The 26,631-nt window shown below is 66.4% G+C and overlaps 10 protein-coding genes across 10 annotated transcripts in view; 7 read left to right on the top strand and 3 right to left on the bottom strand.

The window, feature by feature from the left end:
• Positions 1–1,024: 1,024 nt before the first annotated feature.
• On the bottom strand, positions 1,025–1,747 carry EMIHUDRAFT_455925 (hypothetical protein). Its single transcript, XM_005785232.1, has 3 exons — positions 1,725–1,747; positions 1,277–1,621; positions 1,025–1,208 (listed from the first exon to the last, which is right to left on the bottom strand). Exons 1-3 carry the CDS (start codon positions 1,740–1,742, stop codon positions 1,182–1,184), a joined length of 390 nt encoding a protein of 129 aa, XP_005785289.1. The 5' UTR covers positions 1,743–1,747; the 3' UTR covers positions 1,025–1,181.
• A 2,768-nt stretch (positions 1,748–4,515) lies between these two features.
• Positions 4,516–5,638, top strand: EMIHUDRAFT_364196 (hypothetical protein). Its single transcript, XM_005785231.1, has one exon. The coding sequence runs from the start codon at positions 4,540–4,542 to the stop codon at positions 5,407–5,409; it is 870 nt and encodes a 289-aa protein (XP_005785288.1). The 5' UTR covers positions 4,516–4,539; the 3' UTR covers positions 5,410–5,638.
• A 47-nt stretch (positions 5,639–5,685) lies between these two features.
• EMIHUDRAFT_230227 (Hypothetical protein) lies at positions 5,686–6,030 on the bottom strand (the record flags this gene model as incomplete). The annotated part of the gene is made up of 1 exon (XM_005785230.1): positions 5,686–6,030. The coding sequence occupies one exon, from the start codon at positions 6,028–6,030 to the stop codon at positions 5,686–5,688; it is 345 nt and encodes a 114-aa protein (XP_005785287.1).
• Positions 6,031–6,171: 141 nt separating this feature from the next.
• On the top strand, positions 6,172–9,547 carry EMIHUDRAFT_441722 (hypothetical protein). The gene is made up of 14 exons (XM_005785229.1): positions 6,172–6,797; positions 6,871–7,018; positions 7,090–7,126; positions 7,200–7,248; positions 7,325–7,359; positions 7,425–7,504; positions 7,572–7,635; positions 7,780–7,848; positions 7,934–7,996; positions 8,158–8,214; positions 8,317–8,385; positions 8,465–8,593; positions 8,707–8,943; positions 9,017–9,547. Exons 1-14 carry the CDS (start codon positions 6,215–6,217, stop codon positions 9,230–9,232), a joined length of 1,836 nt encoding a protein of 611 aa, XP_005785286.1. The 5' UTR covers positions 6,172–6,214; the 3' UTR covers positions 9,233–9,547.
• A 1,065-nt stretch (positions 9,548–10,612) lies between these two features.
• Positions 10,613–13,923, top strand: EMIHUDRAFT_441720 (choline dehydrogenase). Its single transcript, XM_005785228.1, has 9 exons — positions 10,613–11,109; positions 11,186–11,448; positions 11,531–11,662; positions 11,736–11,782; positions 12,104–12,512; positions 12,596–12,668; positions 12,738–12,817; positions 13,004–13,341; positions 13,422–13,923. Exons 1-9 carry the CDS (start codon positions 10,625–10,627, stop codon positions 13,482–13,484), a joined length of 1,890 nt encoding a protein of 629 aa, XP_005785285.1. The 5' UTR covers positions 10,613–10,624; the 3' UTR covers positions 13,485–13,923.
• A 387-nt stretch (positions 13,924–14,310) lies between these two features.
• Positions 14,311–15,105, bottom strand: EMIHUDRAFT_44102 (hypothetical protein; the record flags this gene model as incomplete). Its single annotated transcript, XM_005785227.1, has 1 exon — positions 14,311–15,105. A coding segment is annotated over one exon (795 nt), but the record flags the coding sequence as incomplete, so codon positions are not given.
• Positions 15,106–16,864: 1,759 nt separating this feature from the next.
• EMIHUDRAFT_364188 (hypothetical protein) lies at positions 16,865–18,891 on the top strand. Its single transcript, XM_005785226.1, has 5 exons — positions 16,865–17,518; positions 17,653–17,803; positions 17,944–18,011; positions 18,188–18,226; positions 18,308–18,891. The coding sequence occupies exons 1-5, from the start codon at positions 16,880–16,882 to the stop codon at positions 18,572–18,574; spliced, it is 1,164 nt and encodes a 387-aa protein (XP_005785283.1). The 5' UTR covers positions 16,865–16,879; the 3' UTR covers positions 18,575–18,891.
• A 3,125-nt stretch (positions 18,892–22,016) lies between these two features.
• On the top strand, positions 22,017–23,097 carry EMIHUDRAFT_230219 (hypothetical protein; the record flags this gene model as incomplete). Its single annotated transcript, XM_005785225.1, has 2 exons — positions 22,017–22,065; positions 22,121–23,097. The coding sequence occupies 2 exons, from the start codon at positions 22,017–22,019 to the stop codon at positions 23,095–23,097; spliced, it is 1,026 nt and encodes a 341-aa protein (XP_005785282.1).
• Positions 23,098–23,963: 866 nt separating this feature from the next.
• Positions 23,964–24,902, top strand: EMIHUDRAFT_230218 (hypothetical protein; the record flags this gene model as incomplete). Its single annotated transcript, XM_005785224.1, has 1 exon — positions 23,964–24,902. The coding sequence occupies one exon, from the start codon at positions 23,964–23,966 to the stop codon at positions 24,900–24,902; it is 939 nt and encodes a 312-aa protein (XP_005785281.1).
• Positions 24,903–25,656: 754 nt separating this feature from the next.
• The window catches only part of EMIHUDRAFT_230217 (hypothetical protein), a gene marked incomplete at both ends in the record, with an annotated part of 1,725 nt that continues 750 nt past the window's right edge, over positions 25,657–26,631 (top strand). The window contains one exon of the mRNA XM_005785223.1: positions 25,657–25,689. Within this exon, the coding sequence (XP_005785280.1) occupies positions 25,657–25,689 (33 nt within the window). The remainder of the gene's footprint in view (positions 25,690–26,631) is intronic.

Here is a 26,631-nt window from a genome sequence, read left to right as displayed (position 1 = left end):
CGGGGCCTACTTTCGCCGGCAAGCGCTCCTCGATCGCGGCCGCTCAATCCTGCCGAAACGGTCGACAGCTGGGTCTCAGCAGAGCGTGACCTCGTCGACCCGAGCCTCTCTCTCTGGGAGCTCGCAGAGCTCAAGGCGAGGAGCAGCTAGCGGCACGCTATAAGGACAGAGGAAAGGAGGATGGAGGAAAAGTTACGGCCATCTGTAGGCATCACTACGCCTCCTTGCCGGCCTTGATCCGGAAGAATTCTTGCGAGGCGCCCAGCACGCCTACTGCATAACGACAGCAGCACTGCGCTCTCGCGACTGGGAAGCGCTGGCCCCGCTCCTCGCGCCGGCGTGTCTCGCAGCGATGCGTTTGGCGCTGGATGGTGATCGCGCATCGCACCGCGCTGAGAGTGAGGCGCGGGTTGTCTCATGCCGGCTGCGCCGCGCCCTCTTGGCTGAGCCGTACGATGGTCGCGCAGAGATGCACGTTTGCTTCTCGACAGACTCGAAGAACGGGCCGCAGCAGAGCACCTGGGTGTTTGAAGGCGAGGTGCAGTCGCCGCCCGAGGCCACCGGCGGCGCATGGATGCCTGCAGGACCAACAATATGGGCCCCTTCGGCGGCCTCGTCCGATCTGGCGGATGCCGCTGCAGAGGAGGCGGCGGCAGCCGGCCCGGCTCGTGGCAAGGTGGAGGCGCTCCCGACGGATTGGCGCGTCTCGGCGATCGATCCGCTGGAGGCGTGTGTGTGAGAGTGGCGACGACGAGGCAGAGGCGGGGACGCCCCCGGTGGGCGGCCGCCGGCGCGGCGACCGGCGTGGGAGAGCCGCTCAGATCACAGTCATCAAATGCGGAGGTAACTTGAATCTTGAACTGTTGAACTTAAACATGACATGTGAGAGTGAGGTGACAGGTGTGCAAGCTCCGCTGTCGTGAGTTGTGGGACGCCATCGACCACATCGAGCATGACAGACGAGCGCCGTCACGCGGGGCCGGGGGGCGGGGCGGCGAGCCCCGCTCACACCGCCGGCGGCGGCGCACTTTGACGTTTTATTCACGAGACACGCGTGAAACGCACCGATGAACGTCACATAATCATGAAAACACGGGAGAGGCCGCGCCGCTTGCCCTGCCGAGAGGTGGCTACCGCGACGAATCGGAGTTCGAATCGAACATCTAGCACTAGACTGTCAGTCACAACTTGCCTGCCTTCTTGAGCGCCTGGGGGGGGCGCGGCGTACGCTCAGATTGTGCGGGGGAGGAGGTGGGCTGGCGCCGGCCGCAGGTGCCTGCTTGCTCACAAAGCGCAGCCCCGAGTAGGTGCACGCCACTGGAGTCGGGTCGTCGGGCTTGAGCTTGATAAACTGCTTGGGGAAGCCGAGCGCCCCGCCGCCCGTCACCGCCAGGAGCCCATCGACGACGATCGGCTCCTGGCTGAGGATACTCTCCATCGGCGAGGGGCTGCCTGCCTCGTACCTCACGCCCATCTCCACAATCGGCTCGGAGCGCGCCAAGCTGCCCTCCGCCGGCCCGTCAAACGGAGACTCGGGCACCACCAGCGGCTTGCCACCCCCGGCCATCGCGCGCGCAGGCGGGCGCGCGGCGCGGAAAAGCGCGGGCGCGGCGCGCGCAACCTGCGAGCCGGCGGCGGAGACCGCTTGGGGTGTGCGCGCGCGGGGGAGGGACGGCTGCTCGGACGTCTCGCGGGCAGTGTTGGAAGAGCTGGGCGGGGCTCACCGAAGAAAAGCGGAGCATGAGCAGTCAGGGTTCCGGCTGCTTCCCGGGCAGGGACTGATATCGCGGAGAAAATGCGTTTCAGCTCAGGGTGCGTGGTTGCATGAATGGTTGGGCAGGTGTGAACAACACCTCCTGACCACGGCGCCGCAGGCGCCTGTTGATGGGTCCAGGTGATAGCCCTGGGTGGGCAATCCATACGCCTAGTTGGACCTCAGATCGCCCGACCGCGTCCCGTGCTCTGCCGTCGGATTTGAGAGAGAGATTTTATAAAACCAACAAGAAATCACGACTCTCACAGTGATTTGGGCTCGGCAGCTTGTCAGTGACGCCGCCGCACCACGCCGCGGCCGGGGGCCCTTCGGAGGTCGAAAAGCGTAGCTCAGCGCTGTCAGAGCGGTGTTTCGACACCGATATTCAAAATCCGCTGTTCACACTTCACAGGTAAGTGTAAGAGTGAATCCTTTGTGTTCACACCTGCAAGAGCAGGTGTGAACCGATTTCGGCCTTAGCCGCCGGCATGCCAATAGCGTGCTAGCCAAGTAGTACGCAGTTGGATTCCGAGGGTGTCCCATCACAAGTTCGGCTGCCGACAGACAAGATTGTCCCTTAGTCGACAGCACCCGCCTTTGTGCTTTGAAATAACGCTCGGGCCCTCAGCGGAGCTGGGAAGAGGACCGCCGCAAGCGGCGTGGCGTGGAGCGGTTGAGCGTCCCTCCGCAGGCGAAAGGACCTGCTAGACCTAGTGTGAACAACACCTCCTGACCACGGCGCCGCAGGCGCCTGTTGATGGGTCCAGGTGATAGCCCTGGGTGGGCAATCCATACGCCTAGTTGGACCTCAGATCGCCCGACCGCGTCCCGGTGCTCTGCCGTCGGATTTGTGACGCCGCCGCACCACGCCGCGGCCGGGGGCCCTTCGGAGGTCGACGACCGCACTGCCTTTGGGCCGTTCGGAGCTCGAGCTCACCGAGCAGATTGGAGACGCCATGTACAAGCGACCCGCTGGGTGTTGTCGGCTAGTAGCGGCGCCGCGCAGCGGTGTTGTTGGCCAGCGTGTAGCGGCAGCGGGGCGCAGCGGTGCTGCGGCGCCGCGGTGCTGCAGCGCCTGCACAAACGCGCGGCAACCAAGGTGGGAGCGGGGAAAAAAAGAAACGCAATTGTTTGCGGCCTCTCTATCTCTCTCGCGCGCTCTTTCCATGTATGTGTGCCCCAATAAACAAAAGTGTGATAATCTCGACAGACACGTCTTCTCTTACTGCCATCCTTCAAAGAATAACATCGACAGAACCGACAAATGTAATACATAACGCACAGTGTGATGCGCTCATCTGTAGGTCAGACAGTCCTCTTCCTCGGTAGATCTGCTAGAGGGGGAGGTGTGCTGAGCAGCCGCAGGGGCCAAAATGGTCCGGCGAGCAGCAAGAGTCGTGTCCAAATCCGTCAGCAGATCCGGCGTCAAGCCATCTTCCTCGGAGGATCTGCTAGAGGGGGAGGTGTGCTGAGCAGCCGCACGGCTGCTAGACCCGCCAGCACTGCGAAGAGTAAGGAACTCCAAGCCGTCTTGCATTTCCTCAATGGTCAACTTGTGAGGCGTGGACTGAACGATCCCTTCCCCTGCAACCTCCCTCGGTGGCGGTGGCGTCGTGTATGCAGAGTGAGACAGGGCTTCGGGTGCCGGCACGCTCAGCACTCTGTCAAGATCTCTCAACAGGTCGGTGCTCAGCACACCGCCGAGGAGGTCGTACTCCTCCGTCGCCTCCGACTCCGCCGCCGCCACCGGGACAGGAAGCGACTGTAGCTCAGGAAGCCCAACCCGCATCTGCAGCGCCTCGGAGCACGCGCTAAGCCGGGCGAACGCCACGTCCGAGCCGCTCACAAGCGCCTCCCACCCCGCGCGCCGCACCTCCTGCAAAGTGAAGGCCATCCCGTCGTGCTCGAACGGGAGAAGACTCGACGGGTCGATAGTCACGTCAACGGAGCTGTCCACCGTCAGGAGGACCGAGCCGCGCTCAATATCCTTGAAGACCATCCGCGACTCGCCCTGCAGCTTCAAAAGCCCGTTTAGTGTCTGGACGAGAGCGGCGCCGACCTCGCGTCTCTCGAGTCTCGTGCGTTCACTCACTCGCCACACCACAGCCGCGGGCGCATGGCGAGCGGGACAATCTCATGCCACAGGATCTATAATGTACCGCCCTCAGCGCACTCCTCCTCCCTAGGGCCATCACTGGCACACGTTGAGGGCCGGGCCCCCTGCAGCCCGCACTGCCATGGCAGTGGAGGCCATGGGCGCACCGGGAGGTGTGTCGACTGGGCGTCAGGCGCGCACGGAGCAGTGAGGAGGGACGCGGCTCTAGTCGACGTACACGGTCCACTTCCAGCACGAGCGACCGCCTTGGACCCGTCCGAACTGCGCACGCGGGTGTTCTTCTCAATGTACAATGACACAATGAGCAGCTTGGCATCCACGGCCTTCTGCAGCCAAGGCTCCATCGCGGAGGTCGGCTCGGGTGCCCGCCGCAGCCGTTTCATCTCGCCAACCAGCTCTAACCCGGGGTGCGCTGCACTAACCCGGCCCTAACCCACCCCTACCTAACTAACCTGGCGCAGACCCATGCTGACGTATGCCCCCCAGCCGCACGGGTTAGTGCCGGGTTAGTGCCGGGTTAGTGCCGGGTTATGGTAACCCATTCTGACCCGTGCTGACCCGTGCCGGGTTAGTGAGCACTAACCCGCGCTAACCCGCGCTTACTGACAGACTCACGGAAGGGCGTGAACCCAGCAAACGCGCAGGAGAGGCGAGGCGTTCCGGGTAGGTGATGTCGGACAAGCTGGCGGAGTACCGCTCCCAACTCGCGCAGGTGGAGGCGGCCATCTCGGCGGACCCGGACAACGCCGAGTGGATCAAGCTGCGCGCCGACCTCGTCGAGGTGATATCGCTGACGAGCGAGCTGGAGCAGGTCAAGGAGACGGCGGCGGCGGGCTCGTCAAAGGTGGCGCAGGAGCTGCGGACCTACTCGGTCGGCGAGAAGTGCCAGGCCATCTACGAGCAGGACGGGCAGTGGTACAACGCCAAGATTGTCGCCCTCGCTGAGGACGGCTACTTTGTGACGTACCTCGGCTTCGGCAACACAGCGCAGGTGGACTTCAACGAGGTGCGCCCGTACCAGCGGCCAGACACGTCCGCCTGGGCGGCCGGCAGCGAGTGCTCCGCAATCCACGCCAGCGATGGCCGCTGGTACGAGGGGACGATCGTCGAGGTTCGCTCGGGGTCGGCGCTGGTGCGGTTCCGCGGCGAGGGGGAGAACGCGGAGGTGGAGCTCGACCTGGTGCGGCTGCGGCTGGGCGCGACGGCGGAGCGCAAGGCGGCGGAGGCGGCGCAGGAGAGCAGCAAGCCCGCCGTCCCCAAGTCGCTCGAGATTCTTCCCGACGACACGGCGGAGGTGATTGAGAAGAAGAAGAAGAAGCTCAAGATGTTCAAGCGGCAGGAGAAGAAGTCGGCGATGGAGCAGCAGGGCGAGGGGCGGCGCACCTCGTGGCAGTCCTTCAAGGGCAAGAACAAGACCATCGCCAAGAGCAAGAACTTCCACGACCCGCACTGGGAGCCGACGAAAAACCACGACGAGATCCGCGCGCGCCAGCAGCTGGCGAAGGCGGCGCTGGCGGGTGCGGCGACGCAGGGGAGGTGAGGAGCGGCGGCGTAACGCGCGCGCACGAGGGAGCGCGCGCCCCGCGATGATGCGCAGAGAGGTAGAGCGGAACTGCGAACTCCGCGGTGTGTGTCGGCCGCGGTGTGTGTCTTCTGTCTACCACGCGCTCCGCTCTGAGTGTCTCTCTAGAGCCAATAGGCAATACTAGCCTGCGATGCCGGGGCATCCTCGCCGCGATTTGTTATTTGTAAATAGAAACAGTCCACGTAATGCTCCTCGAGGCACCACTCCCACGCGCACTTTGTACTCTCTTTCCTATCTTCCTAGTGCTGCCCGAAGGGCCGCCGCGTCCTCCTCAGACATTCCGCTCGCACCGAGGGGTTGCGCCGCTGATTTCTCTTTGAGCATGACGTACATGGCGCGGCGGCAGACAGCCCAGTTTGTGCCCGCCAGCAGCCCGGCGACGGCGGCGCCCCAGGTGAGCGAGGCCGGCAGCTGCCGCGACGAGAGGAAGCGCACGGCAAAGATCGCAGCGCCGCCGGCACCTCCCGTCGCGAGCGATACGTGCAGACACGGCGCTGAGAAGTAGGAGGACACGGTGCGCCACCGCGCCTGCCAGCGACGGTCGCCGACGTCCGCGCTCCCCAAAGGCGCAGACATGCGATCGTTTTCTTATTTCGCCTCTTTTCTTTTTCTTTGTTGGAGAGGGAAGAAAAAGGAAACCAAGCGCGGAAAGAAGAAAACCCGCGCGCGCTCGCCAGCAGGCGCCCACACCACCCGCGAGCTAGTTGAGGAGAGCCGTCGGCCTCCCACAGCGGGCTGTGTGCCGCGTACGAGGGCGTGCATGCGTCTGCTACTGCTCCTCTCCGCTGCTGCACCGGCGATGCGAGCTCTCGCCGGCGGGGCGCGCGTGCGCCGCCTCGCTGCAGCAGGCGCGTTGCGGCCGCTCCGGCGGGCCGACGCCTGCGGCATGTCGGCCGCCGCCGCCGCCGCGCCTGCCGAGGTTGAGCAGACCAACTTTGTGCGCAACATCATCAAGGCGGACCTCGGCAGCGGAAAGCACTCCTCCATCGTGACGCGCTTCCCGCCCGAGCCAAACGGCTACCTCCACATCGGCCACGCAAAGAGCATCTGCGTCAACTTTGGCCTGGGCGAGGAGTTTGGCGGGCGGACGTACATGCGGCTCGACGACACCAACCCGGAGAAGGAGGAGCGCGAGTACGTCGACGCCATTCTCGCGGACGTGCGCTGGCTCGGCTTTGACTGGGCCGACCGGCTGACGCACGCCAGCGACTACTTTGAGCAGTTCCACGCGTACGCGGAGCAGCTGGTGCGCGAGGGGCTGGCATACGTGGACGAGCTGTCGGCGGAGCAGATGCGCGAGTACCGCGGCACGCTCACCTCGCCCGGCCGCGACTCGCCCTTCCGCGAGCGACCTTCCGAGGGGCAGAGGCTGGTCCGAGGGCGCGTGCCGTGACACGTCCGGGACGTGTCCCACAGGCGATCGGCCGGTGGAGGAGAGCGTCTCGCTCTTCCGCGCGATGACGGCGGGGGAGATGGAGGACGGCGCCGCCGTCGTGCGGCTCAAGATCGACATGGCGAGCCCCAACATGAACTTGCGCGACCCGACCATCTACCGCATCAAGCGGTCCGCCTCGCGCGGGCGGGAGAAGGCTGCAGCCGGGGCCCTGTCGGAGCCCTCTCGGATCCCCGCTGTAGGTCCGCCACCCACCCGCAGACTGGGGACAAGTGGAAGGCTCCGCCGCTGCGGTCTCGGTGGTGGAGGCGTGTAGCCGCGCCTTCTGACGCGTGCCGCCCCGAGAGCGCAGGTCTACCCGATGTACGACTTTGCGCACTCGCTCACGGATGCGCTGGAAGGCGCCGCCGCCCTCCCGCCGCCACACACACGCCTCCGCCCCTCTCCCCCCTCGACACCGCGACCGGCTGATTGCAGGCATCACGCACTCGCTCTGCACCACCGAGTTCGAGGCATCGCTAGCGACCGTCGCAAACTGCGGGACCAGCCGAGACCAGCCGAGACCAGCCGAGAGTAGGCGCACCGACCTCTCTACGACTGGATCGTCGCAAACACGCCCGGCGTGCCCTGCACCCCGCGCCAGATCGAGTTCTCGAGGCAGCAGCGCCGCCGCGCCGCTGCGTGCCCCCCCCTCGTAGCAGCAGAGAGCATGACTCTGTGTCAGGCTCAACTTGCAGTACTGCGTGCTCTCGAAGCGGAAGCTGATCCAGCTCGTGCGCGAGGGGCACGTCGCCGGCCCGGAGGACCCGCCACACGCCCGAGATACGCCCGAGACGTGGCGTACACCCGACGTAGGCTCGTCTCTGGCTGGGACGACCCTCCCCGCATCTCCCATATCTCCCGATATCTCCCCGCATCTCTGGCGTAGGCACGTCTCTGGCTGGGACGACCCTCGCATGCCGACTCTCGTCGGGCTGCGGCGGCGAGGCGTTCCTCCTGAGGCCGCGCAGAGCCGAGAGGAGCCGAGAGGAGCCGAGAGGAGCCGAGGTCGAAGGCGTCGGACGTGTCCTGGACATGTCGCCGCAGGCGATCCGCTTGTTCGTCGACCGGACAGGCGTGAGCAAGGCGCTCAACAACATCGACTACTCGGCGCAGCAGCCTCGCTTCCCCTCCCCTCCCCTCCCCCCCCTCTCCAGCGACACCACGCCGCGCCCCTTGCCGCCCGCACAATTGCTCGAGGGCGCCTCGCGACCGGACTGTCCCGAGAAGGTTCCGAGAAGGTTCCGAGAAGGTTCCGCTACCCCACTCAGGTGCTCGAGGATTGCGTGCGCGCGTCGCTCGACTCGAAGGCGGCGCGCGTGATGGCGGTGCGAGAGCACACCCCCGACACACATCCTCCCCGGACTGTCCACATGGGCCCCTCCTCCCACCCCCCGCCCCACACCCCCCGCCCCAGGGCCCCACGGCAGGTGCTCGACCCGCTGCGCGTGACGGTGACGAGCTGGCCGGAGGGCGAGGTGGAGATGCTCGAAGGGGCGGTGCTAACCCCCACACGGCTCGAGCTCGAGACGAAGACCAACCGCCACAACCAACTGGCCGCCTCTGGTTGATGGACAGGTCCACCCCAAGCGGCCGGAGCTCGGGATGCGGCAGGTTCCCTTCTCGCGCTCGCTGCTCATCGAGCGGTCCGACTTCGACGAGTTCGCAAACAAAAAGTACTTTCGCTTCAAGGGCGTCGGCTCGAAGGCCCCCCCCCAGCCCCCCCCCCCCCTCCGCTTCCACGTCTCGCTTCCACGTCCTCCGCTTCCACTCCGTGCAGCCGTGAAGAGCGTCTCGGCACGCGGGCTCGCTGTGGGCAGGTCCGGCTCCGGTTCGGGTACGTGCTGGAGCTCGACCAGATCGTGCGCGGGGAGGACGGCGAGGCGGTCGAGCTGCGCTGCTCGCACGTGCCCGGCACCGCGATGGGGGGCAAGATGCCCGACGGGGAGAAGGTCAAGGGCATCATCCACTGGGTCTCTGAGCCGCACGCCGCGCGCGCCACCGTCCGGCTGTACGACCGCCTGTTCACCACGCCCGAGCCGGGCGCCGGCCACGAGGAGAGTCTGCGCGACTTCTTCCCGCCCTCTCCATCGGACCTTCTCGGAACCGGCTCTCGGTGCTGTCCTGTAGGACGGCGACTTTCTGCGCGACCTCAACCCTCACTCGCTCGACGAGCGGCTCGAGTGCGCCCTCGAGCCCGCCGCGGCGGAGTACGGCGCGGGCGAGCAGGTGCAGTTCGAGCGGACGGGCTATTTCGCCGTCGACCCCGACTCGACCCCGGGCGGGCTCGTCTTCAACCGCGTCGTGACGTTGCGTGACACGTGGGCAAAGGTGGCCGACAAGTGAGAGCGTCTCGGGCTCGCGCCGTGCCATCCCTGCGCAGACTGCCCGCTTGGCCGCCAATCCGGCCGAGAGCGTGGGGATTACCCGGCGCTGCAGCTCCTGCATCTGCACGCAGCAGCTCGTTGTCGCTCGTCTCGCCGCTGCGCCGGCCCTCTGTTCACTGTTGCGCAGCATGCAGGAGAGCGGCCGTGCCACTGCCACGAGCTCGGAGCTCGCTAGTCGCTGCTGCGGCGCTCTGTGACCGTAGAACGTAGTTTCTGTACAGTTGCTAGCCGCCATCGCTGACAATCGCTGTCATTGGTAAATGCGCTCTGGTATACTGGTTCGTGGTTGCGGCACCGACCACCGTGCGGGTTCACACAGAGACGAGAGAGCGACAGCGAGACGCGTGCAGCAAACCGGGCCATGTGCATGTGATTCCCGACCTCGGCCAACAACGTGCCCCCGCCCGCGGGCTTTACAAATCAAAATCGCGGACGCTGGCCTAGCAGGGCCGCGTCCGCTTCCTTGGCCGCCGAGTCACGCGGTGCCGGAAGATGCCATCCCGCGGAGCACCTCGCGCATGGCGGCGCCCGCCGCGGCGCTCATGTCGGGCGCGCGATCCTTGAAGCGCGGGTGGTGCTGCAGGTCGGCGGTGCTGGTCTGAATGCGCGCCGCGAGCAGCTGCGCCGTCTGCGCCCACACCTCTGCCTCCTTGCTCGACGCCGGCTCCGACCGCTCGCCGCTCAGCCGGATGACCACCTCGGCGAGCGCGCGGTCGACGAGGTCCTGCGCGGTGGCGGGGAGGCGCGGCAGCTCCGCCTGCGAGCGCGGCGCCTTGTTGGTCATGTCGCGCAGCACCGCCGCATGGTTCGACAGCAGCTTGGACGCCGCCTCGGCCTGCGCGGCCGACATCGAGCCCTCCGCCTCGACGGCCCGCAGCCGCGCCCTCCGCCAGACCTCGGCATCGAGCGCGGGCTCGGGGGCGACCCTCCAGAGCGCCGCCACCTGCGCCAGCAGCGGGAGGACGACGGCGAGGAGGACCAGCCCAAGCACGGCAAGCTTTGGCAATTTGGGCAGCTTCGCGAGCGCGGACGGCATGCCGCCGCCGCGGAGGACGAGCGCCGCGGCCGCAGCATCCGCGCACGGCGGAGCGCGCAGCAGCGGCCGCGGGGCGACAACGCCGGCAGTTGGCGCGAACGCGGCCGCCGGAGCCGCCGCCAGTAGCAGCAACGCGGCCCGAGTCATTGGCAGCTCGATCCCGGGAGATGCAGATTATGCAGATTAGTTGTCACGGCGCAGAGCGTCTTGCCTTTTTAATGCTTGATACTGCTTTGCTTTCTTTCGCGCGGCAATTTCTCCTTCTCCTTCCAAGCAACTCCAAGCTCCGCGGGAGCTCGCCCGCGACCTCCATTAATGGTGGCGCTCTTTGCCTTGCAGCTGGCGCTGTCGCCACCGCAGGCGCGGCTCGGCAGTGGCAGCGCGCGCGCCGCGCTGCGCCTTCGCGGCGGCAGCGGCGTCACTGGCGGCAGCCTCGGCCGCGGCGGCGGCTCGCCGGCGATCGACGGCGAGTTTGACTACATCATCGTTGGAGGCGGCGCCGCGGGCTGCGTGCTCGCCAATCGGCTGAGCGCCGACCCGGCGCACCGGGTGCTGCTGATCGAGGCCGGAGGCGACGCGTCGCGCGACAAGCGTGCGCAGGTGCCGTGGGCCTTCACCAAGCTGCTGCGTTCCGAGTACGACTGGGACTTTCACGTGGAGGCGGAGGCGGCGGTGAACCAGCAGGAGGTGTACCTCTGCCGCGGCAAGGCGCTGGGCGGCTCTTCGGTCACAAACGTGATGCTCTACCACCGGGGCAGCCCCGCGGACTACGACGCTTGGGAGGAGGCTGGCGCGCGAGGGTGCGCCTGTCGCCGCCGCCGCCGCCTCCTCTGCTCGGCCCGAGCGACCGGCCTGCCCCTCCCCCTTTCGCTGCAGGTGGGGCGCGAAGGACGTGCTCCCGTATTACCTCCGCGTCGAGGACTACGGCGACGGCGCCTCGCAGTACCACGCCGTCGGCGGGCACGTCTCGGTGCAGGAGGTGCCGTACCAGAACCAACTCTCGGCAACCTTCCTGCGGGCGATGGGGCAGCTGGGCTTCCGGCCGAACGGAGACTTCAACGACTGGTCCAGCCCGCAGGAGGGGTACGGCCGCTACAAGGTGACCCAGCGGGCCGGCCGCCGCTGCACCGCTGCCGACGGTGCGGCTTAATCGCAGCACCGAGCGGGGCCGTGGGGGGCGGCGGGGCTGGCGGCGCAGGGGCGTGGCTACCTCTGCTGTAGGCTACCTGGCGGCGGCGAGAGAGCGCGCGAACCTGGTGGTGGTGACCGGCGCGCAGGCGACCCGCCTCGCCCTCGACAGTGCGTACGACGGCGCGGGCCGGCTGCAGGTCTCCGGCGTCGAGTTTGCACGCGGCGACGAGCGCGAGCCGTGCTGCGTCTAATGGATGAGAGTGGACATTCACACGGCACATTGAATGTATCACAGGCGACGAGCGCGAGCCGTGCTCCGTCCGGCTCGCGCGCGGCGGAGAGGTGCGGCGAGGAGTAGTCGTAGAGGCGGGGCGGGCAGAGGGCATCCTCCCTCCCCCTCCCCCTCAGCATGGACCCTTCCCTTCACACCTCCCCTTCACACCTCCCCTTCACACCTCCCCTTCACACCTCCCCTTCACACCTCCCCCTCCTCCTAAGCATGGACCCTTCCTCGGAGGCCGTTTCCCCCCCCCCCCCCCCCTCTCCCCCTTCCCTGCCTCCCGTCGGCACAGGCCGTCCTAGACACTTCCTAGACACTTCCTAGACACTTCCTAGACACCTCCTAGACAGTCCCTAGACACGTCTTGCCTCCCGTCGGCACAGGCCGTCCTCTGCGCCGGCGCGGTCCAGACGCCGCACTTGCTGCTCCTCTCCGGGATCGGCCCGGCGGAGCACCTGCGCGAGGTTGGCGTGCCGGTGCGGGCGGACCTGCCTGGGGTGGGGTCCGGCCTGCAGGACCACCCCGCGGTGGTCGTCTCGTACGAGAGCAAGAAAGCGGTCGCCGCGACGGACGACGCGCTCCTCAAGGGCTACGCGTCGCTGGTCAACCCGCTCGCGATGCTGCGCTGGCTCCTGTTTGGGCGCGGGCCGCTGGCGTGCGCCGCGTGCGACCACGGCGGCTTCGTCCGCTCCTCGCCCGACCTCGACCAGCCCGACGTCCAGATCCGCTTCGTGCCTGCGCGCGCCTCGTCCGCCTCCGGGATGAACACGCTGATCGAGCTGGGCAGGAGAGCTAACCTAACCCTAAACCCTTAACCCTAACCCAAACCCTTAACCCTAACCCTAACCCTAAGCCGATCGACCTGGGCAGGAGAGCGCGCTTCCTGCCGGGCTTCTCGACGCAGGTCGTCGCTTGCCGCCCGCGGAGCGAGGGGCGCGTGCGGCTGCGGTCGGCCGACCCGTTCGCCAAGCCAGGAGGCTGTGAACAGCGTCTCTTCACACCTCTAACTGTGAATAGGTCGGCCGACCCGTTCGCCAAGCCGATCATCGAGGGCATCCACTTGGGCGCAGCGGAGGACGTCGCGTCGCTGCGCCACGGCACGCCCCTCCCCTACCGCCACCTCCCCCACCGCCACCACCCCTACCGCCCCCCTCCCCCCCCCCCCCCCACACACACACCACCACCACCGCCACCTCGGCCCCCACCGCCACCCCCGCCACCCCAGCCTGCTTGCACAAGAGCCGTGGAGTCGACGACACGCGCCCCACCTCTCCTCCGTGCAGGCATCCGGCTCGGCCGGCAGGTTTGCGCCGCGGCAGCCTTCGACGAGTACCGCGGAGAGGAGGTCTTCCCCGGCGCGGCGGTGCAGTCCGACGAGCAGATCGACGAGTACATCCGCTCGTCGGTGCACTCTGCGAACGCGCTCACCTCGTCCTGCCGCATGGGCGACCCGTCCGACCCGGCCGCAGTCCTCGACTCCCACTTGCGCGTGCGCGGCGTCGGCGGCTTGCGCGTGGCCGACGCCTCCGCCATGCCTCGCATCATCGGAGGGCAGACGCAGGCGCCCACGTACATGCTCGCCGAACGTGCCGCCGACATCCTGCTGCACGCGCGCCTGCAGGTGCCCGCCGTGCGGTTCGAGCCCCCCCCCCCCCCCTCCCCCTTCCCCCTCAACCCCCCCCTTCTCTCCTTCCCCGGCAGGCGCACGAGCCAGCCACCGAGAGCGTCTCGCAGCGGCTCGAGGTTGCGGCGGCCGCACTCTAGCGCTGCGCGGGAACCCGTTCCGCCTCGAGGGAGAGAGAGGGCTTGCTCTTGCTCAGCTTGCAACCAAGCAGCCGGACGTGGGAGCATATGGTTTGGAGTTCACCGGAGCCGAGTCCGGTGATTGGCAGAGCCGTGCGGGGGCAGAGGGGAGGGGAGGGGGGAGGGGGGGTCGGAGGGGCGCTGCGTGCCGGCGGTCACTGAGGGTCCGAGAGTTGGCACACTTCGCCGCCCCGCTCCGCCCCTGCGCGCTCTGCGGGCCGCCTCCCCGCGCCTTCCTCTCGGCACTCGCGCCATGTGCGCGTCCGTGAGGCGTGAGATGAGAGAATTGAGACGCGCCATCGTTGCCATGAAGCATGATCGTTGCACGCATCGAGCGATTCGAGTTTCGCCGGTTTCGCGTTTCGGCATTGAGAGATTCTCTCTCGTCTCATGATGTGGTTGTGGATTTTTGCCACGCAAAACTCGGAGGTCGCGGTGATCAACAACCTGTACAGAGCCACGCACGTCCAAAAGATAGAGAGCGCACACACGCTTGAGCCATGATTCACGCACATCCAGCACGCAGCAGGAAATTCGCGAGGAAAAGTGAGAGCGCGCGGTCGGGAGACGGGACGGCACGCGGCATACGCCACACGCCACTCGAGCTGCCCTATGGCGGCTCGCTACTGGCGAATGGAGGGGGCGCCCTGAACCACGACCATCCTCTGGAGCGGCGCCCTGGTGAGCCACTCGTCGCCACCGACGCGCGTTTGCTCCCGCTCTGCCTGTTCTCGCACGCGACGATGGAGCAGCGCAGCTCGGCCTCGCCGTTGTCGCTCGCGTCCGCCCCGGTGAGCCACTCGTCGTCGAGAAGGCAGCGGCGCGCCGTCCAGCGGCGGGCCGGGTCGGCGACGAGCAGCCGTCCGATCAGCCGCGCCGCCGCTCGGCACTCTGCGAGCCGCTCAGGGGAGGTTGTCCTCTCGGTGGGCAGAGTCCACTCGGCGCGCAGGATGGCGGCGAGCGTGCCAACCTCGGTGCGCCGCTGGAGGGGGTTGAAGCCGTAGAGGGCCCCGAACAGGAGGAGGCCGGCTCCCCACTCGTCCACGCTGGAGCCGTACCCCTGCGCCTCGCCCTGGCCGCACAGGACCATCTCCGGCGCCAAAAACTCTTGCGTGCCGACTATCTGCGTGAGAGGCCGGCCGGCGGTGCGGACGGCGAGCCCAAAGTCGGCGAGGCGGGCCTCCCCGCAGGCGGAGAGGAGGACGTTGGCGGGCTTCACGTCGCGGTGGATGTAGCCGCGCCGGTGCAGAAAGGCAATCGCGCGGAAGACGGCCGCAGAGTGGTGCCTCGCCTCGCCGACGGGGAGGACTCCGCCCGGCAGCGAGCGCATCCGGGCGAGGAGGTCGCCGCCGGCGGCGTGCTCGAGCAGGAGGAAGAGCGTGGCGGGCGAGTCCCAGACGGCGATCAGCCGCACGATGTTTGGGTGCCTCAGCTCGGTGAGGGCTGTCGCCTCGGCGGTGAGGTCGAGGCATGGGCACCCCTCGGTGGCGGCCGCCTTGCCGACCGCCTTGACGGCGACGAGCGCACGGGTCGCCCGGACGCGCGCGAGGGTGACGTCGCCAAAGTGGCCGCGCCCAACTGGGTGGAGAGGCTCGTGGGCGAGCCAGAAGTCGGAGTCGGACGAGGTGGACGTCGACCGGACGAGGTCGAGATCGCCGCTATGCGACGAGTGTGACGAGGAGGACCCCGCGGAGAGGCGGGAGAGGTCGAGGGGCGTCGGTGGAGGGACCGTCATGTCAATCAGGACAGGGGCCCTGGCGAAAAAGCACAGCGGTCGGTTGTGCACGCCAGTTTTGGTAGGAAAAGGCGCACAGCGGGCCCTTTTGGGATTCAGACGCCAATACAGCCCATTACGTTCATCACAACTTTTACCGGTATCGATTCTGTGTGCGAAGTTTGGTTTGCAAGACAAGGCAAATACTTGGTTTTGGAATGTTCATGGTTGCACGGGCGGGCAACCGCGCGCATCGTAATCGCAGCAATTTTGTTTCATTTTAATTTTGGCCCACCCCGCACCCACAGCCAGCAAACACACACACTCGCTCGCTCGCTCGCTCGCTCGCTCGCTCGCTCGCTCTCTCTCTCTCTCTCTCTCTCTCTCTCTCTCTCTCTCTCTCTCTCTCTCTCTCTCTCTCTCTCTCTCTCTCTCTCTCTCTCTCTCTCTCTCTCTCTCTCTCTCTCTCTCTCTCTCTCTCTCTCTCTCTCTCTCTCTCTCTCTCTCTCTCTCTCTCTCTCTCTCTCTCTCTCTCTCTCTCTCTCTCTTCCCCCCCACCAACTCCGCGAAGACTGGCCACTCCATCCAGTTCCTTGATCCCATCCACCAGCGAAACACCGGCGATGGATCCCAGGTTAGCCTGGCGCTGTGCCTCGCCTTCGAGAGGGGAGGTCGGGGCGGCGAGGCACGTTCGCGGCGGATCGTTCGTCGGCCTGAAAAAGAAAGTAGACGGGCATCCCAAGCTAGGGCTGGGGGATCCCTGGGGGGACACCGACACGTCACCCCACTAGTGCAGGATTTTGCTAGGGCGAGCGAGACAGTGGGTCACGGGGCTTCGGGCTAGGCAGGACAGGGCACAGGGGGTCTCTCTCGCATAGGAAACGGCCTCATTCTGCGACGGGACCCAACCAGGGAGGGATGTTCGACGAACGGCACGCCGGACTTAGGGGCCCCCTAGGCTTAAAAGGGTGGGCCTTTTGGGGCGCGGCCTGCGGCTTTCGGCTTAAACGGCTTAAAGCGGGCCATGGCCCGTTTTAAGGCTGCCTGGGCCGCCGATTCCTCAAACGGTCTTAAACGCTTAAACGGTGCGGGAGAGCTCCTGAGGTCGATGGTCCCGGAGGAGCTCCCGGTAGACGCCGGAGGCCGGGTAGCTCGGGCTACCACCCAATCAGCTAGCACGCGTCCCCTCTGTAGAGCCGTAGTATGGCTTACAGATGTGTCTTCAGAGGCGGTTTTGTGCCTAATAACGGCACGAGTATTGGAGAAAACGGCGCAGAATGGAGCACCAAACACCCTATGTTTTCCCTGGAAATTTCCGGAAACGCAAAGTGCTCCTGGGGACCCTCTGTGTGTGTGTGTACACACACACACACACGGGACCCTCTGTTTTCCTTTTTGTTTTCCGGAAAACTGGGTTGAGCCCAAGTCCCCACCTGCACGAGCGAGCAGGATCTTGTAAGGACGATCAGGGACACAGGGGAACGGGAGCGGGGAGCGCATCGCGACAGGGAGGGGGGCACTGCGCAGCTTCTGGGGCGGCGGTTTCTTTGTTCTGAGTGCGCGCCAGTCCCGTGCCCAGTGTTGTGCGAGGGATCGTTGTAAAATTCTTTCTTCTGGCACATTGCAGCAGTGCGCCGGCTCCATGTCGACCTCGGGCAACTGGATGCCGCGCGCGCTCAAGAAGGGCGACGGCTCGTGGCGTCGCGGCACCGAGTTCAACGTCGACCCGGCCGCAGTCCCGCCGCCTTCAGCCGGCAAGCGCGCAGCGCCAACCACAGCCAAGAGCATGCTCGACCTGCTCGGCAAGGACACGGGGAAGCTGGGCGGCGTGCCGCGGCAGAGGGGCCCCATTCCCGCGTGGAGTGGCGGCGCGGGCGATCTGGAGGACCTCGAGGAGGCCCCGGCCGCCAAGCGCGCAAAGGAGGCGGCGGCCGCCCCGTCACCGGCGCCGGCCGCAGCTGCCCCGGCGCCGTCGGCGGCGGCCTCCTCCGACGCGGCGGCGGCGAGCGGAGCGGCGGCGGACGGTGTAGACGAGATAACCTCTGCGGCGCCTCGGCTGGCGCAGCACATTTGCTCGCCCAAGAAGTTCAATCGCGTGGCTGCGATGCTCTACTCCCTGCTCGAGTCTGGGCGCGTCAACGCGGAGAACGCGTCGGCCTTCTTCTCGGTGCTCGCGGCGGGCGTGTCCACTCCGCGGGCCTGCCGCGCTCGCGAGCTGCGCGTCGCGTACCGCAGGCTCTACCTGTCCGCCTCCCTCAAGGAGTCGCTCTTTGGGGCAGAGGCGGGCCGTGCTAGGGGACGGGGGTGAGGGCGGGGGCCGTAAATGGCGGGGGGGGGGGGGGGTGAAGGCCCGGGGGGGGGGTCTGGGGCCCCCAAACCCAAATCCCTTGTGCCCGACCCTGTGCCGCGCCGCAGGAGCGGGCGATGATCGACGTGTGGCGGCTGCGCGTGCTCGTGCAGATCGACCTCTGCACCGACGACACCTTCCAGTTCGCCGGCTCGGTCCGCAAGGTGATCGCAAAGCTCGAGCAGCTGCCGTGCTTCTACCCAGCCCTCGAGCCTGCCGGTGGGCCACCCCTCGCACCCGCCACGCCGCATGCCTCGCCAACACCGGCGCCACACCCTCCCACCGCCCTCCCGCCGCCACGCCGCCCTCGCCGCCACCACGCCGCCCTCTCGCCACGCCGCCCTCGCCGGCGGTCGCAGGCGCCGTCCACTTGCCCGAGGCGGAGAGAGGCCGCTGGATCGACGCCATATTCGACTGCGTCGACGCGGCGCGCGGCCCGAGAGAGAGGGACGCCTCCCGAGGGGCGCGGCGCGCTGACTCGCGCCGTTGGGCTCGGTAGGCCTTCGAGCCACAATCTCATATCTCCCAATATCTCCCCATATCTCGGTAGGCCTTCGAGCAGCACAATCTCATATCTCCCAATATCTCCCCATATCTCGGTAGGCCTTCGAGCAGCACAAGCACGCGTGGGCGCGCAGCTCGGTGGCTTCGCCCGCGGCTGCCCCCCTCCCTCCCCCTCCCCTCCCCCGCCTCACCAGCTTGGACTCCTCCCCTCTCGCGCAGGTCGACCTCCTCGTCAAGGCGGCGGTCGAGCGGCGCCAAAACTTCTCCGCGCCGCAGCAGCAGGTGCTGCAGCAGTGGAACGCTGCGTGCAAGGGGCAGAAGATCCAGCGGCAGCAGCAGGCCGCGCGCGACGAGCGCTCCAAGGACCTCACTTCGTACGAGCGGAAGGAGAAGGAGTGGCAGTCGGCCGACATCACAACTTCCGACGGCGGCGGAGACCTCGGCGGCGGCATCGGCAACTGGCTCGCGAAGCAGAACAACAACTAGACGCACGCTCACACACTCTTAGAGATCAGCGATGACGGGAGGGAGGACCAGCGCGCCAGACCGGTTTCAGACCCGACCTAGGAGATGGCATCTCCGCGCTCCGTCTACCATAGGGCACACATATTCTGTATCGGCCGTACGCTCTCGCGGGTTCGCCTCTCTCGCACCAGTCGCGTAAGTTTACGCCCGCGCAATGACCCAATGTTGTCTAGAGTGTGTGCGCGGCTCTCGAGATCATGCTCGAGTCACGACTCGAGAATGTGTCGAGATGCGTGCACAGCCCGACAGGCGCTCGCGATACGCATTTTGTAAAATCTAAAAATAAAAATTAATTGATGTTTGACATCAAGGAGCCGAGGTGCGAGGAGAGCGCACGCGCTCGAAGGCGGACGGGCGCCCAGGCACCCCAATCCCCATGTGCCACACACCATGTCACCATCACACATACCACATATACATAAAGCCGTACACAATCACCCAGAGCAGACGCAGACCCCACTGCGGCCCCGCGGGCACGCGCCGAGACACGGCGTGCTGACAGGCACTCATCGCTTGCGCTTCCTCTTCAGCGCGCCTGCCGCCTCCACGCCGGCGGGCGACAGCAGCAGCGACGTGCCAGCGGGCGCCGCCCTGTCCACGGAGAGGAGGCCTCGCCCCTCCATGTCCTGCAGCACGTACTGCAGCGAGAGATGCCCGCGGGAGAGGCCGGAGGCGGCCGCCCGCTCCACCACGTGCTGCTGCGCGCGGCCGAAGCGCTGCCGGTCGAGGCAGCGCAGCACGTCCGAGCGGCTCTGCAGCAGGGCCTTGACGAGTAGCCCGCACCGCGGCAGCGACCAGAGCCACGCGGTGCCCTCGACGGCAGGAGCCTCGCCCGGGCCCGCGACCGCCATCGAGCGCAGCGGAACCAGCCAGCCGCGCCGCACGAGGATCGCGGCGGCGGCCTGCGCTGCGGCGGCGCCGCCGCCACCCGTCACGCCCCTCGGCGGCGGCGGCGGGGCGGCGGAGGCGGCGTCGATGACGCGCCCCTCGTCGACGCGCGGGCGCGGGCAGCCCTGCACGAGCCTCACTCCCACGCGGAGCGCCCACGCAGCCTCGGCTGCCTCAGCCGACTCGGTCGACTCGGCCGCCTCCGCCTCTGTGCGGAGCGCCGCCTCGACCTGCCGCGTCCGCACGAGGAGGCTCTCGTCGCGCATCGCAGCGGGGAGCTGCAGCACGAGGAGCGAGCCCTCGGTGCGCTGCCGCTCCACGCCACGATCCACCGCAGTCCGGTCGCTCACGAGCGAGTAGACCTGCGCGAGCGTCGCCACTTCCACAGCGCCGCCGCACAGCCGCGCCGCCTGAGGGCAGCGGCTCGCCAGCAGAAGGAGGGCGGCGTCCAGGTCCGACGGCAGAGCTGCGGCAAGCGCGGCGTCGTCCGCAAAGTCATCGGCGAGCTGCATGCGGCCAGGCGAGCGAGAACAACAGCTGTGAGTGCTCCAAGTGAGAGTGCTCCAAGTGAGGTTGGTTTTGAACGAGTGGGCTGTGACGGCTGTCTGTTTACAGGCGCCGTCCGCCCGCGCGCGCGCCGACCCAGCTCCGAGCACGCTCGCTCGCCGCTGGGCGGCGCGCGTCCACACTGCGTCGGCAAAACGCGACGCAGGAGCTCGCTCGCTGCTGCTGCGGCGGCGGCAGCGACGGCGACTGCCGGCTGCCGGCTCCCGGCCGCCGGCTGCCGGCTGCCGGCGGCCGGCTGCTGCCGGCTGACGGCTGACGGCTGCGGCGAACGGCGACGGCTCGACTGGCGCTCGCTCCGCGAGGGTGCGACTGAGCCTGCCGCGCTCGATCTGGGAGCCACTCGGCGCCAGTTCGAGCGGCGGTCGGCTCGGCCACTGCGGGTGCGACGCATGATAGAGCATGCTGGGCGCTGCCTCATGTACTTACCGCTCCACGCCAAGGCGCGGGGCGGCGGTGCTCGCCGGCGCTCGCGGCGCTTCGGTGCTCGGGCGCGCTCGCCATTGTGGTCGTTCAGGGCGGGTCGCACAGCACACGCACACGCACGCACACACACACACACACACACACACACACACACATGCATGCACAGACACACAGCCCATTCCCCTTCCCCCAAGACATCAAGGACGAGGACACGACACAGGACGCACCTCTAGTGAGGCCCGCATAGTAATGTGGGTGACTCCTGCCGCCGCCCCTGCCACCCCTGTGTCAGTGTGCCTGTGGTAGTGAGAGACTGCCAGCGGGAAGCTGGAGGCAGGTCACTAGACTGAGATGAGACCGCCAGTGGAGTTGGGAGCCCACCGCGCACCGCGCTGCGAGCCTGTCGTGTCCCTTGTCAGGAGCAGGAGAGCCCCACCTGTCCCCCTGATCGTCCTTCCAAAATCCTGCTCGTGCAGGTGGGGACCCTGTCCTCCTCCCCCATCCCTCGTCTGGGTTTGTCTGTTTTCTTTCTTTCTTTCTTTCTTTTAGAGTGGGCCCGCCCCCGAAGACGGCGTCGCCGCAGTATTCTTTTTTTGGGTCCTGCAGTGGTGGTAGTCTAGAGCAAGCAGGCACGCCCCCAGGTCCACCCGCCAGCCGGGTGGGGCTTGCACGTGGCAGCGGCTCGACTGGTCGCGTCAGCCCTTTTGTGAAGCCCGACACGCTATCCCAAACGTACGGGCGCCTTCCACGATCGAGGATCGTGGAGGTCAATCAAGGGCGAAGACGCCACGGACTCACTCGATCTCCGTCTCGACGGGCGGACTTCGTTAGACTTTGACGGGGACGGTTCTCCCTCTGCTCGTGCCTGTCTTGTCGTTGTTTCGTACCCATGTCTGGATGGCAAATCGAAGCTGCCTTCCCACGAGCACTTGGATCTTGCTTGGAGCACTTGGACACGCCCGCTTGGAGCACTTGGAGTGCAGTCATCAACCGCACATCCAGGGCCGGGGAGCTAAGAAGCGCACCCGGCGGGCCGGATGATTGGCATCCTCGGGTTACGGGCTAGAGAGCCCTAGCCCCGGGGGTGCGCGTTCGCAGGGAAGGGGCCTTAAAGTAAACACGATTCTCCGAGGGTTGGTCTGCGCTTTGCGTTTCCCCTAGCTGCGGAGCGCCCCCTCTACTCGGAGCTAATAATAAAGAAAGAAAACGGACAACCCAAGGGAGGGATGGGAGGACGGCACGCCGCCACCACACAGGGATTTTAAGGAGAGGGGTGTGGTGCGCTAGCCGTCGCCCACCCTTGGGCGTCCGCCTCTTCCTATCTCTCCTAATAATAAATAAATAAATAGAGCAGTCATCTCCAGGGAGAGATGGGCGACGCACACGAACACAGAGGGACAGTGCGCACCCCGCCCCGCTCGCAGGGCGTGCATCACACAGCACACAGCTCACAGGTGGACTGTATGACTCCTCGGGTTTCTGGGACTCAGAGGTGTGCTAGTCGCTATTCTCCGACAATTCCGACATGTCTGACGGGCAGTTCGGGCTCGAGCGGTCGCGGTCGCGGCCAGCGCGTGAGGCCTGGCTAGGGGACACCAGACGCGCAGATTTAGATTTCTTGGACGACAGAATCGATCGCCTGGCCCGGCGCTGCCATGTACGCGTGCTGCGCCGCCGCCCTGCAACGGCTCACCGCGCTCCTCGGGTGGGCGGCGCTCGCCCTCGCGTCGCTCTGGTGGGGACTGCCGGCGCCGCTGGTGTGCACCGCCATTTGGCTGCTGCTGCGGCCTCTCGCCTCTGCCGCATTGGCTGCCGGCGCCAGCGAGGCGATCCCTCCCTGGCTCAGCGATCCGTGGGGCCTGTGCGCCCACGCCTTCTGCCACGTGCACGGCGTCCGCATCTACGACGCCGCCGACGCGCCTCCGCGGCTGCTGCTCCCGGGGGTGCTGCACTTTAGAGGCGCTGTCCTGATGAACCACCGCTCGTGGGGCGACTTCGCGGTCGATCCGGCGCAGGCCCACGCGGTGGTCATCGCGCGCACCGCCGCCATCGCCGCCACAATGCTGAGCGGCCTGCTCGGCGTTTGCGCCGGCCGCGTGCTCGCCATCTCGAGGAGCGACACGCCGTGCTGGGCAAAGACGGCGCGCGAGGACCTCGCGCGGCGCTGCCGGAGTCACAAGCGGTACCTGCTCTACCCGGAGGGGACGCGGCGCGCCTTTGACGCCAACGCGGACGAGCCGGTGCCGCTCCGCGTGGGCGGGCTCAAGAATGTGTACGAGTCTGGCGACGCGGCGCTGGTCGTCATCACTGTGGGGAAGGAGAAGATCATGGACGAGCGGAGAGGGCGCGTCTCCTTCTCGAGTCGGCTGTACCGCGCCACCTCGGAGCCGCTGCACCCGTCCGACCACAGCACGCTCGACTCCTTCCTCTCCGCCGTCGACGACGCGTGGAGGGACGCCTGGAGGAGGGCGTACCAGCTGAGGCACGACCACCTCGAGCACGAGTGGTCCGAGGCGCCGCTGCGCAGGGAGGTGAGGACCGCGCCGAGCGAGAGCTTGACGCGTTGCCACTCGTCGGAGCAGCTTCGGCCGCAGCCCTCATGCTGAGATCATGTTGACGCATATTAGGAGGTGACGGAGAGAGAAAACATTTGCATTTGGCGCTGCTTATTTCTCTTTTTCGGCAGCACGTGTCTCGTGAATTTCTTCTTGTCGTGTGTGAGAGAGAAGAGTGACTCTCTTGTTGTCGTGTGTGTGACGACTGCACACAGAAGACTGTGTCTCTGTCACTCTGTGACAGATTCAGATTAGGGTTTATCTCGTGAGGCTGTGAAGCGCACGCTGCCAAAACGCATTTGGGATTAGAATTCCACGTGACGTAGTTGGAGAACCGCACAAAAGAAATCCAGCACTCGCGAATATCGGCGATCACGCTCAACGTTTGCGGGCTGCACCTGGAAAGGCGGGGTGAGACGATGGAGGAGATCGAGGAGCTGAGAGGGGGGACAGGGGGCGCGAGTCGGGTGAGAGATACAGGGAATGACACGACAGAGAAGCTAGAAGATGTGATAGGGATCATCAAGCAGGGGTGTGTGACCATCGCCACCCTCGCAGACACCAAACAGACTAGGCAAGAGCTGGAAGAGACCGTGGCCCTGCTTCAGACCAGAGGGCTGGACGGGTGCGGCACGCCAGGGTGGTGCGACCACATCTCGGGGGAGATGCATACCGGGGTCCTGATCGTGTGGGACCCCACCCACATCCGAGTAGAGAACAGGGACACCGAAGGGAGAGCGGTGGCGACCGAAGTTGAGGAGGGGAGAATAGTGAGCGTCGAGGTAGAGGAAGTGGCCAGCTGCAGGAAGTGGACGCAGTTCGGGGTCTACATGCCGGTGAGACAGAGGACGGCGACGGTGGTGAGACCGACGTGGGAGAAGCTAACAGAGGCGCTAGATGCCACGAGAGGAGAATACATGATCGGGGGGGACTTCAACGCAGAGACGGAGGAGGCGCTGAGGGAAAGGGGCGCACAGAGGGCGACCCTGGCGGACAGGCTGTTCCAGCAGATGCTGGGGGATGGAGGCAGAGAGCTGCTGACCATGGCGGACGAAGCCACCTACCGAGCAGGGACGCAGATTGACAATTGGGTGGTCACATCTGGGCTCGCGTCATGTATGGGGCGCACGAGCACAATGCCGGGGGTGTGCGGTGACGACCACAGGGCGGTGGCGGTGGAATTCTTTGGAGGAGTGGGTGGTGTGGGAGGGCCTCGCGAGTTTCGGGAGCGGGGGGTGAGCACATTCATGGATCGGGAGGTGGAGGAGAGATTCACAAATACGGTACAGGAGGTGTTCGATGACGAGGTGGAGGCCGATGCGGAGAAGGAGCTAAGCGCCTCAGAACGGCTCGAGAGGCTAAAGCGAGACCCGCTGTGTCCGATCGTGCGGAAAGCCGCGCAGCAATGGACCGAGGAAGATGAGAACCCGCCTAGGGCGACAATGGCGCACTTGCTTAGCGGCGCCTGCCTGGGGAATAGGGAGCAGGCCAGATGGTTCCTCAGAGTAGCGCGAGCGCAGACGGGGACGGCGATCAGCAAAGTAGCCCAGGCGGCACCCGACTCCAAGGATACACTGAAGACGCTGAGGATAGCGCATGTCGCTGCGCTGAAGGGCTCACGCTATAGGGTGCTGGATGAGGACGGGTACGATGCACTAGCCCCAGCCGTCGGGGGGGTGTTGCCGGCGCTGGTAGATGATCTCTCGGAGAAGAGTCGGAGGGACCTTGGCGCCGGGGTTACGAGGAACTTGCAAGTCGTGGCCGAGGCGGCGACGGGAGCGGTGCAGAGGTGGATCCAGCTCAACGATGAGGCTACTGCGCGCATAATGAAGAGAGAGGAACACATTGACGATTGAGTGGCTGAGGAAGCTCTTCGCTGGGTGGAAGGAGGCCCGGCCAGCCTTGAGGGAGTCGCGGAGGAGGAGGGATAACAGAGGTAACGAGGGGACAGGCCAACAGCCAGTGGGACGAACGAGGGACGCGACGGCGGCCCAAGCGGGAGGGAGCGGAGACAGTGGGCACCCACGGGGCGGTAACGCCCGGTCGCGCGCGCCGCGCGCGCGCTGCGCCGCTGCCGCCGCGCCCCCCTTCGCCGTCTGTTTCCCGCCGTATGGTGTGCGGTGCGCGCACGCGCAGCGCACACGGCAGCGGCTCCCCACCCCCCTACCCACCCCGTCGCGCCGCCGCCGCCGCCCCGCCGCCCCCGCCGCCGCCGCCGCCCCCGCTGTAGCGTTTGGGGGGGGCGACTGGCGACGGCAAAAATGCAAGCCCCGCCCCTGGCCACTGTCTTCTCATAACAAGGCCACCGGAGCCGCCTATGCTACTCCTGCGAGGAAGGCGAGGCACTTAGGTCCGTGACCGAAACACAAACATCGACGACACGCAATCTGCAATCTCAGGAATGCTGCTGCCCCTGCCCCTTCGCCGTCACACACACATACACACACATTCAGTAGGTAGGTAGGTAGAAAGGTGAAGAACAGCCAGGCTCGGACTGGACACCAACGCGGTATGGGTGGACGCTAGACAGATGATGACGACACGCACGAGCGACACATTCACTCGCCGTCGGGGGTTGATGGAAAAGATCAGCTAGACCTCGAGAGAGTAATGCAATACCCGGGTAGGCGCAAATCAGTATCTGTCAGAGCTGCAATCAACGAACCCCCCTCGCGCTCAGGTTTTTGCGTTCGTGAGTCCAGGTTTTTCCGCTCCCTCTCGCCTCGACCCGCCGCACCACGCAACCAATGGGCGCCGCGAGCTGCACGCCCAGTACCCCCGCGACGCCTGCTGCTCGCGAAACCCGCCGCTCCCGCACCGCTCCCGCCATACGATGCACGCTCGCCGGCTCCCCGACCCCCTGCTCCTCCTAGCCTCGCACCGGTTTCGCTCGCTGCTGCGGCCGTTGCTATCGTGGAGCCGCGAGACGCGCCCACTGCGGCCCCTTCTCCACCCTTGCCCCGCACGAGCCCGCACCATGCGCATCCCATTTTGGCTCTGACGCTCGCGAGCCGTCGCCCGCGCGCTCGCAGATCCAAAACAACGTGGGCGAAGGGGATCGCCGCGGCCTCTTGCGTGCTGGGCCTCAAGCTGCGTCCGCTGTGAGTAGGTGCGGCCCTCTTGACCCCCCTTCCCCCCGAGCCCCCCTTTCTCTTCCGAAGACGCTCTCGAGCAGAGAGAGCACTCTTGATGGCCCGGCGAGTGCTGCAATCAGAGAGAGCACTCTTGCAATCAGCGAGGGAGATTACCCGGGATATCTTCCCCCGATCCTTCCCTCGCAGGTGCATCGACGCTGCTCGTGAGCGCCTGCGCCCCTCCACTCGTAGCATACACCTCTCCACCGACAGCACAAACACACACCCCCCCCGTCGTGGCGGAGCGGTCGTCGGAGGCGCCGAGAGCATGTACCGCGACGCGATCCGGCACGTCGCCGCGATGATGATCATCACCATCGTCATCATCGTCATCATCGTCATCGTCATCATCGTCATCATCGTCATCGTCACCAGCACCACCAGCAGCATCAGCATCAGCATCACTAGCAACATCAACATGCTGCTCTTGTCCTACCGGACACGCCGTTCG

Source organism: Emiliania huxleyi, assembly GCF_000372725.1.
Source record: "Emiliania huxleyi CCMP1516 chromosome Unknown EMIHUscaffold_162, whole genome shotgun sequence".
NCBI classification, from domain to species: domain Eukaryota; phylum Haptophyta; order Isochrysidales; family Noelaerhabdaceae; genus Emiliania; species Emiliania huxleyi.
This window is presented reverse-complemented; position numbering and strand designations above follow the sequence as displayed.

What these genes read in the sequence shown, in the direction of transcription:
- EMIHUDRAFT_441720 (XM_005785228.1), top strand. Translation starts at nt 10,625, where the DNA reads ATGGTGGCGCTCTTTGCCTTGCAGCTGGCGCTGTCGCCACCGCAGGCG. An exon ending in GATCGAGCTGGGCAGGAGAG is followed by an intron (nt 12,513 to 12,595) that starts CTAACCTAACCC and finishes TGGGCAGGAGAG; the next exon opens with CGCGCTTCCTGCCGGGCTTC. An exon ending in GAGGGGCGCGTGCGGCTGCG is followed by an intron (nt 12,669 to 12,737) that starts GTCGGCCGACCC and finishes AACTGTGAATAG; the next exon opens with GTCGGCCGACCCGTTCGCCA.
- EMIHUDRAFT_441722 (XM_005785229.1), top strand. Translation starts at nt 6,215, where the DNA reads ATGCGTCTGCTACTGCTCCTCTCCGCTGCTGCACCGGCGATGCGAGCT. An exon ending in CGGCCGCGACTCGCCCTTCC is followed by an intron (nt 6,798 to 6,870) that starts GCGAGCGACCTT and finishes CGTGTCCCACAG; the next exon opens with GCGATCGGCCGGTGGAGGAG. An exon ending in TCAAGGGCGTCGGCTCGAAG is followed by an intron (nt 8,594 to 8,706) that starts GCCCCCCCCCAG and finishes CGCTGTGGGCAG; the next exon opens with GTCCGGCTCCGGTTCGGGTA.
- EMIHUDRAFT_364188 (XM_005785226.1), top strand. Translation starts at nt 16,880, where the DNA reads ATGTCGACCTCGGGCAACTGGATGCCGCGCGCGCTCAAGAAGGGCGAC. An exon ending in AGTCGCTCTTTGGGGCAGAG is followed by an intron (nt 17,519 to 17,652) that starts GCGGGCCGTGCT and finishes GCCGCGCCGCAG; the next exon opens with GAGCGGGCGATGATCGACGT. An exon ending in CCCAGCCCTCGAGCCTGCCG is followed by an intron (nt 17,804 to 17,943) that starts GTGGGCCACCCC and finishes CGGCGGTCGCAG; the next exon opens with GCGCCGTCCACTTGCCCGAG.
- EMIHUDRAFT_364196 (XM_005785231.1), top strand. Translation starts at nt 4,540, where the DNA reads ATGTCGGACAAGCTGGCGGAGTACCGCTCCCAACTCGCGCAGGTGGAG.
- EMIHUDRAFT_455925 (XM_005785232.1), bottom strand. An exon ending in TGCGCTTTGTGAGCAAGCAG is followed by an intron (nt 1,209 to 1,276) that starts GCACCTGCGGCC and finishes CGCCCCCCCCAG; the next exon opens with GCGCTCAAGAAGGCAGGCAA.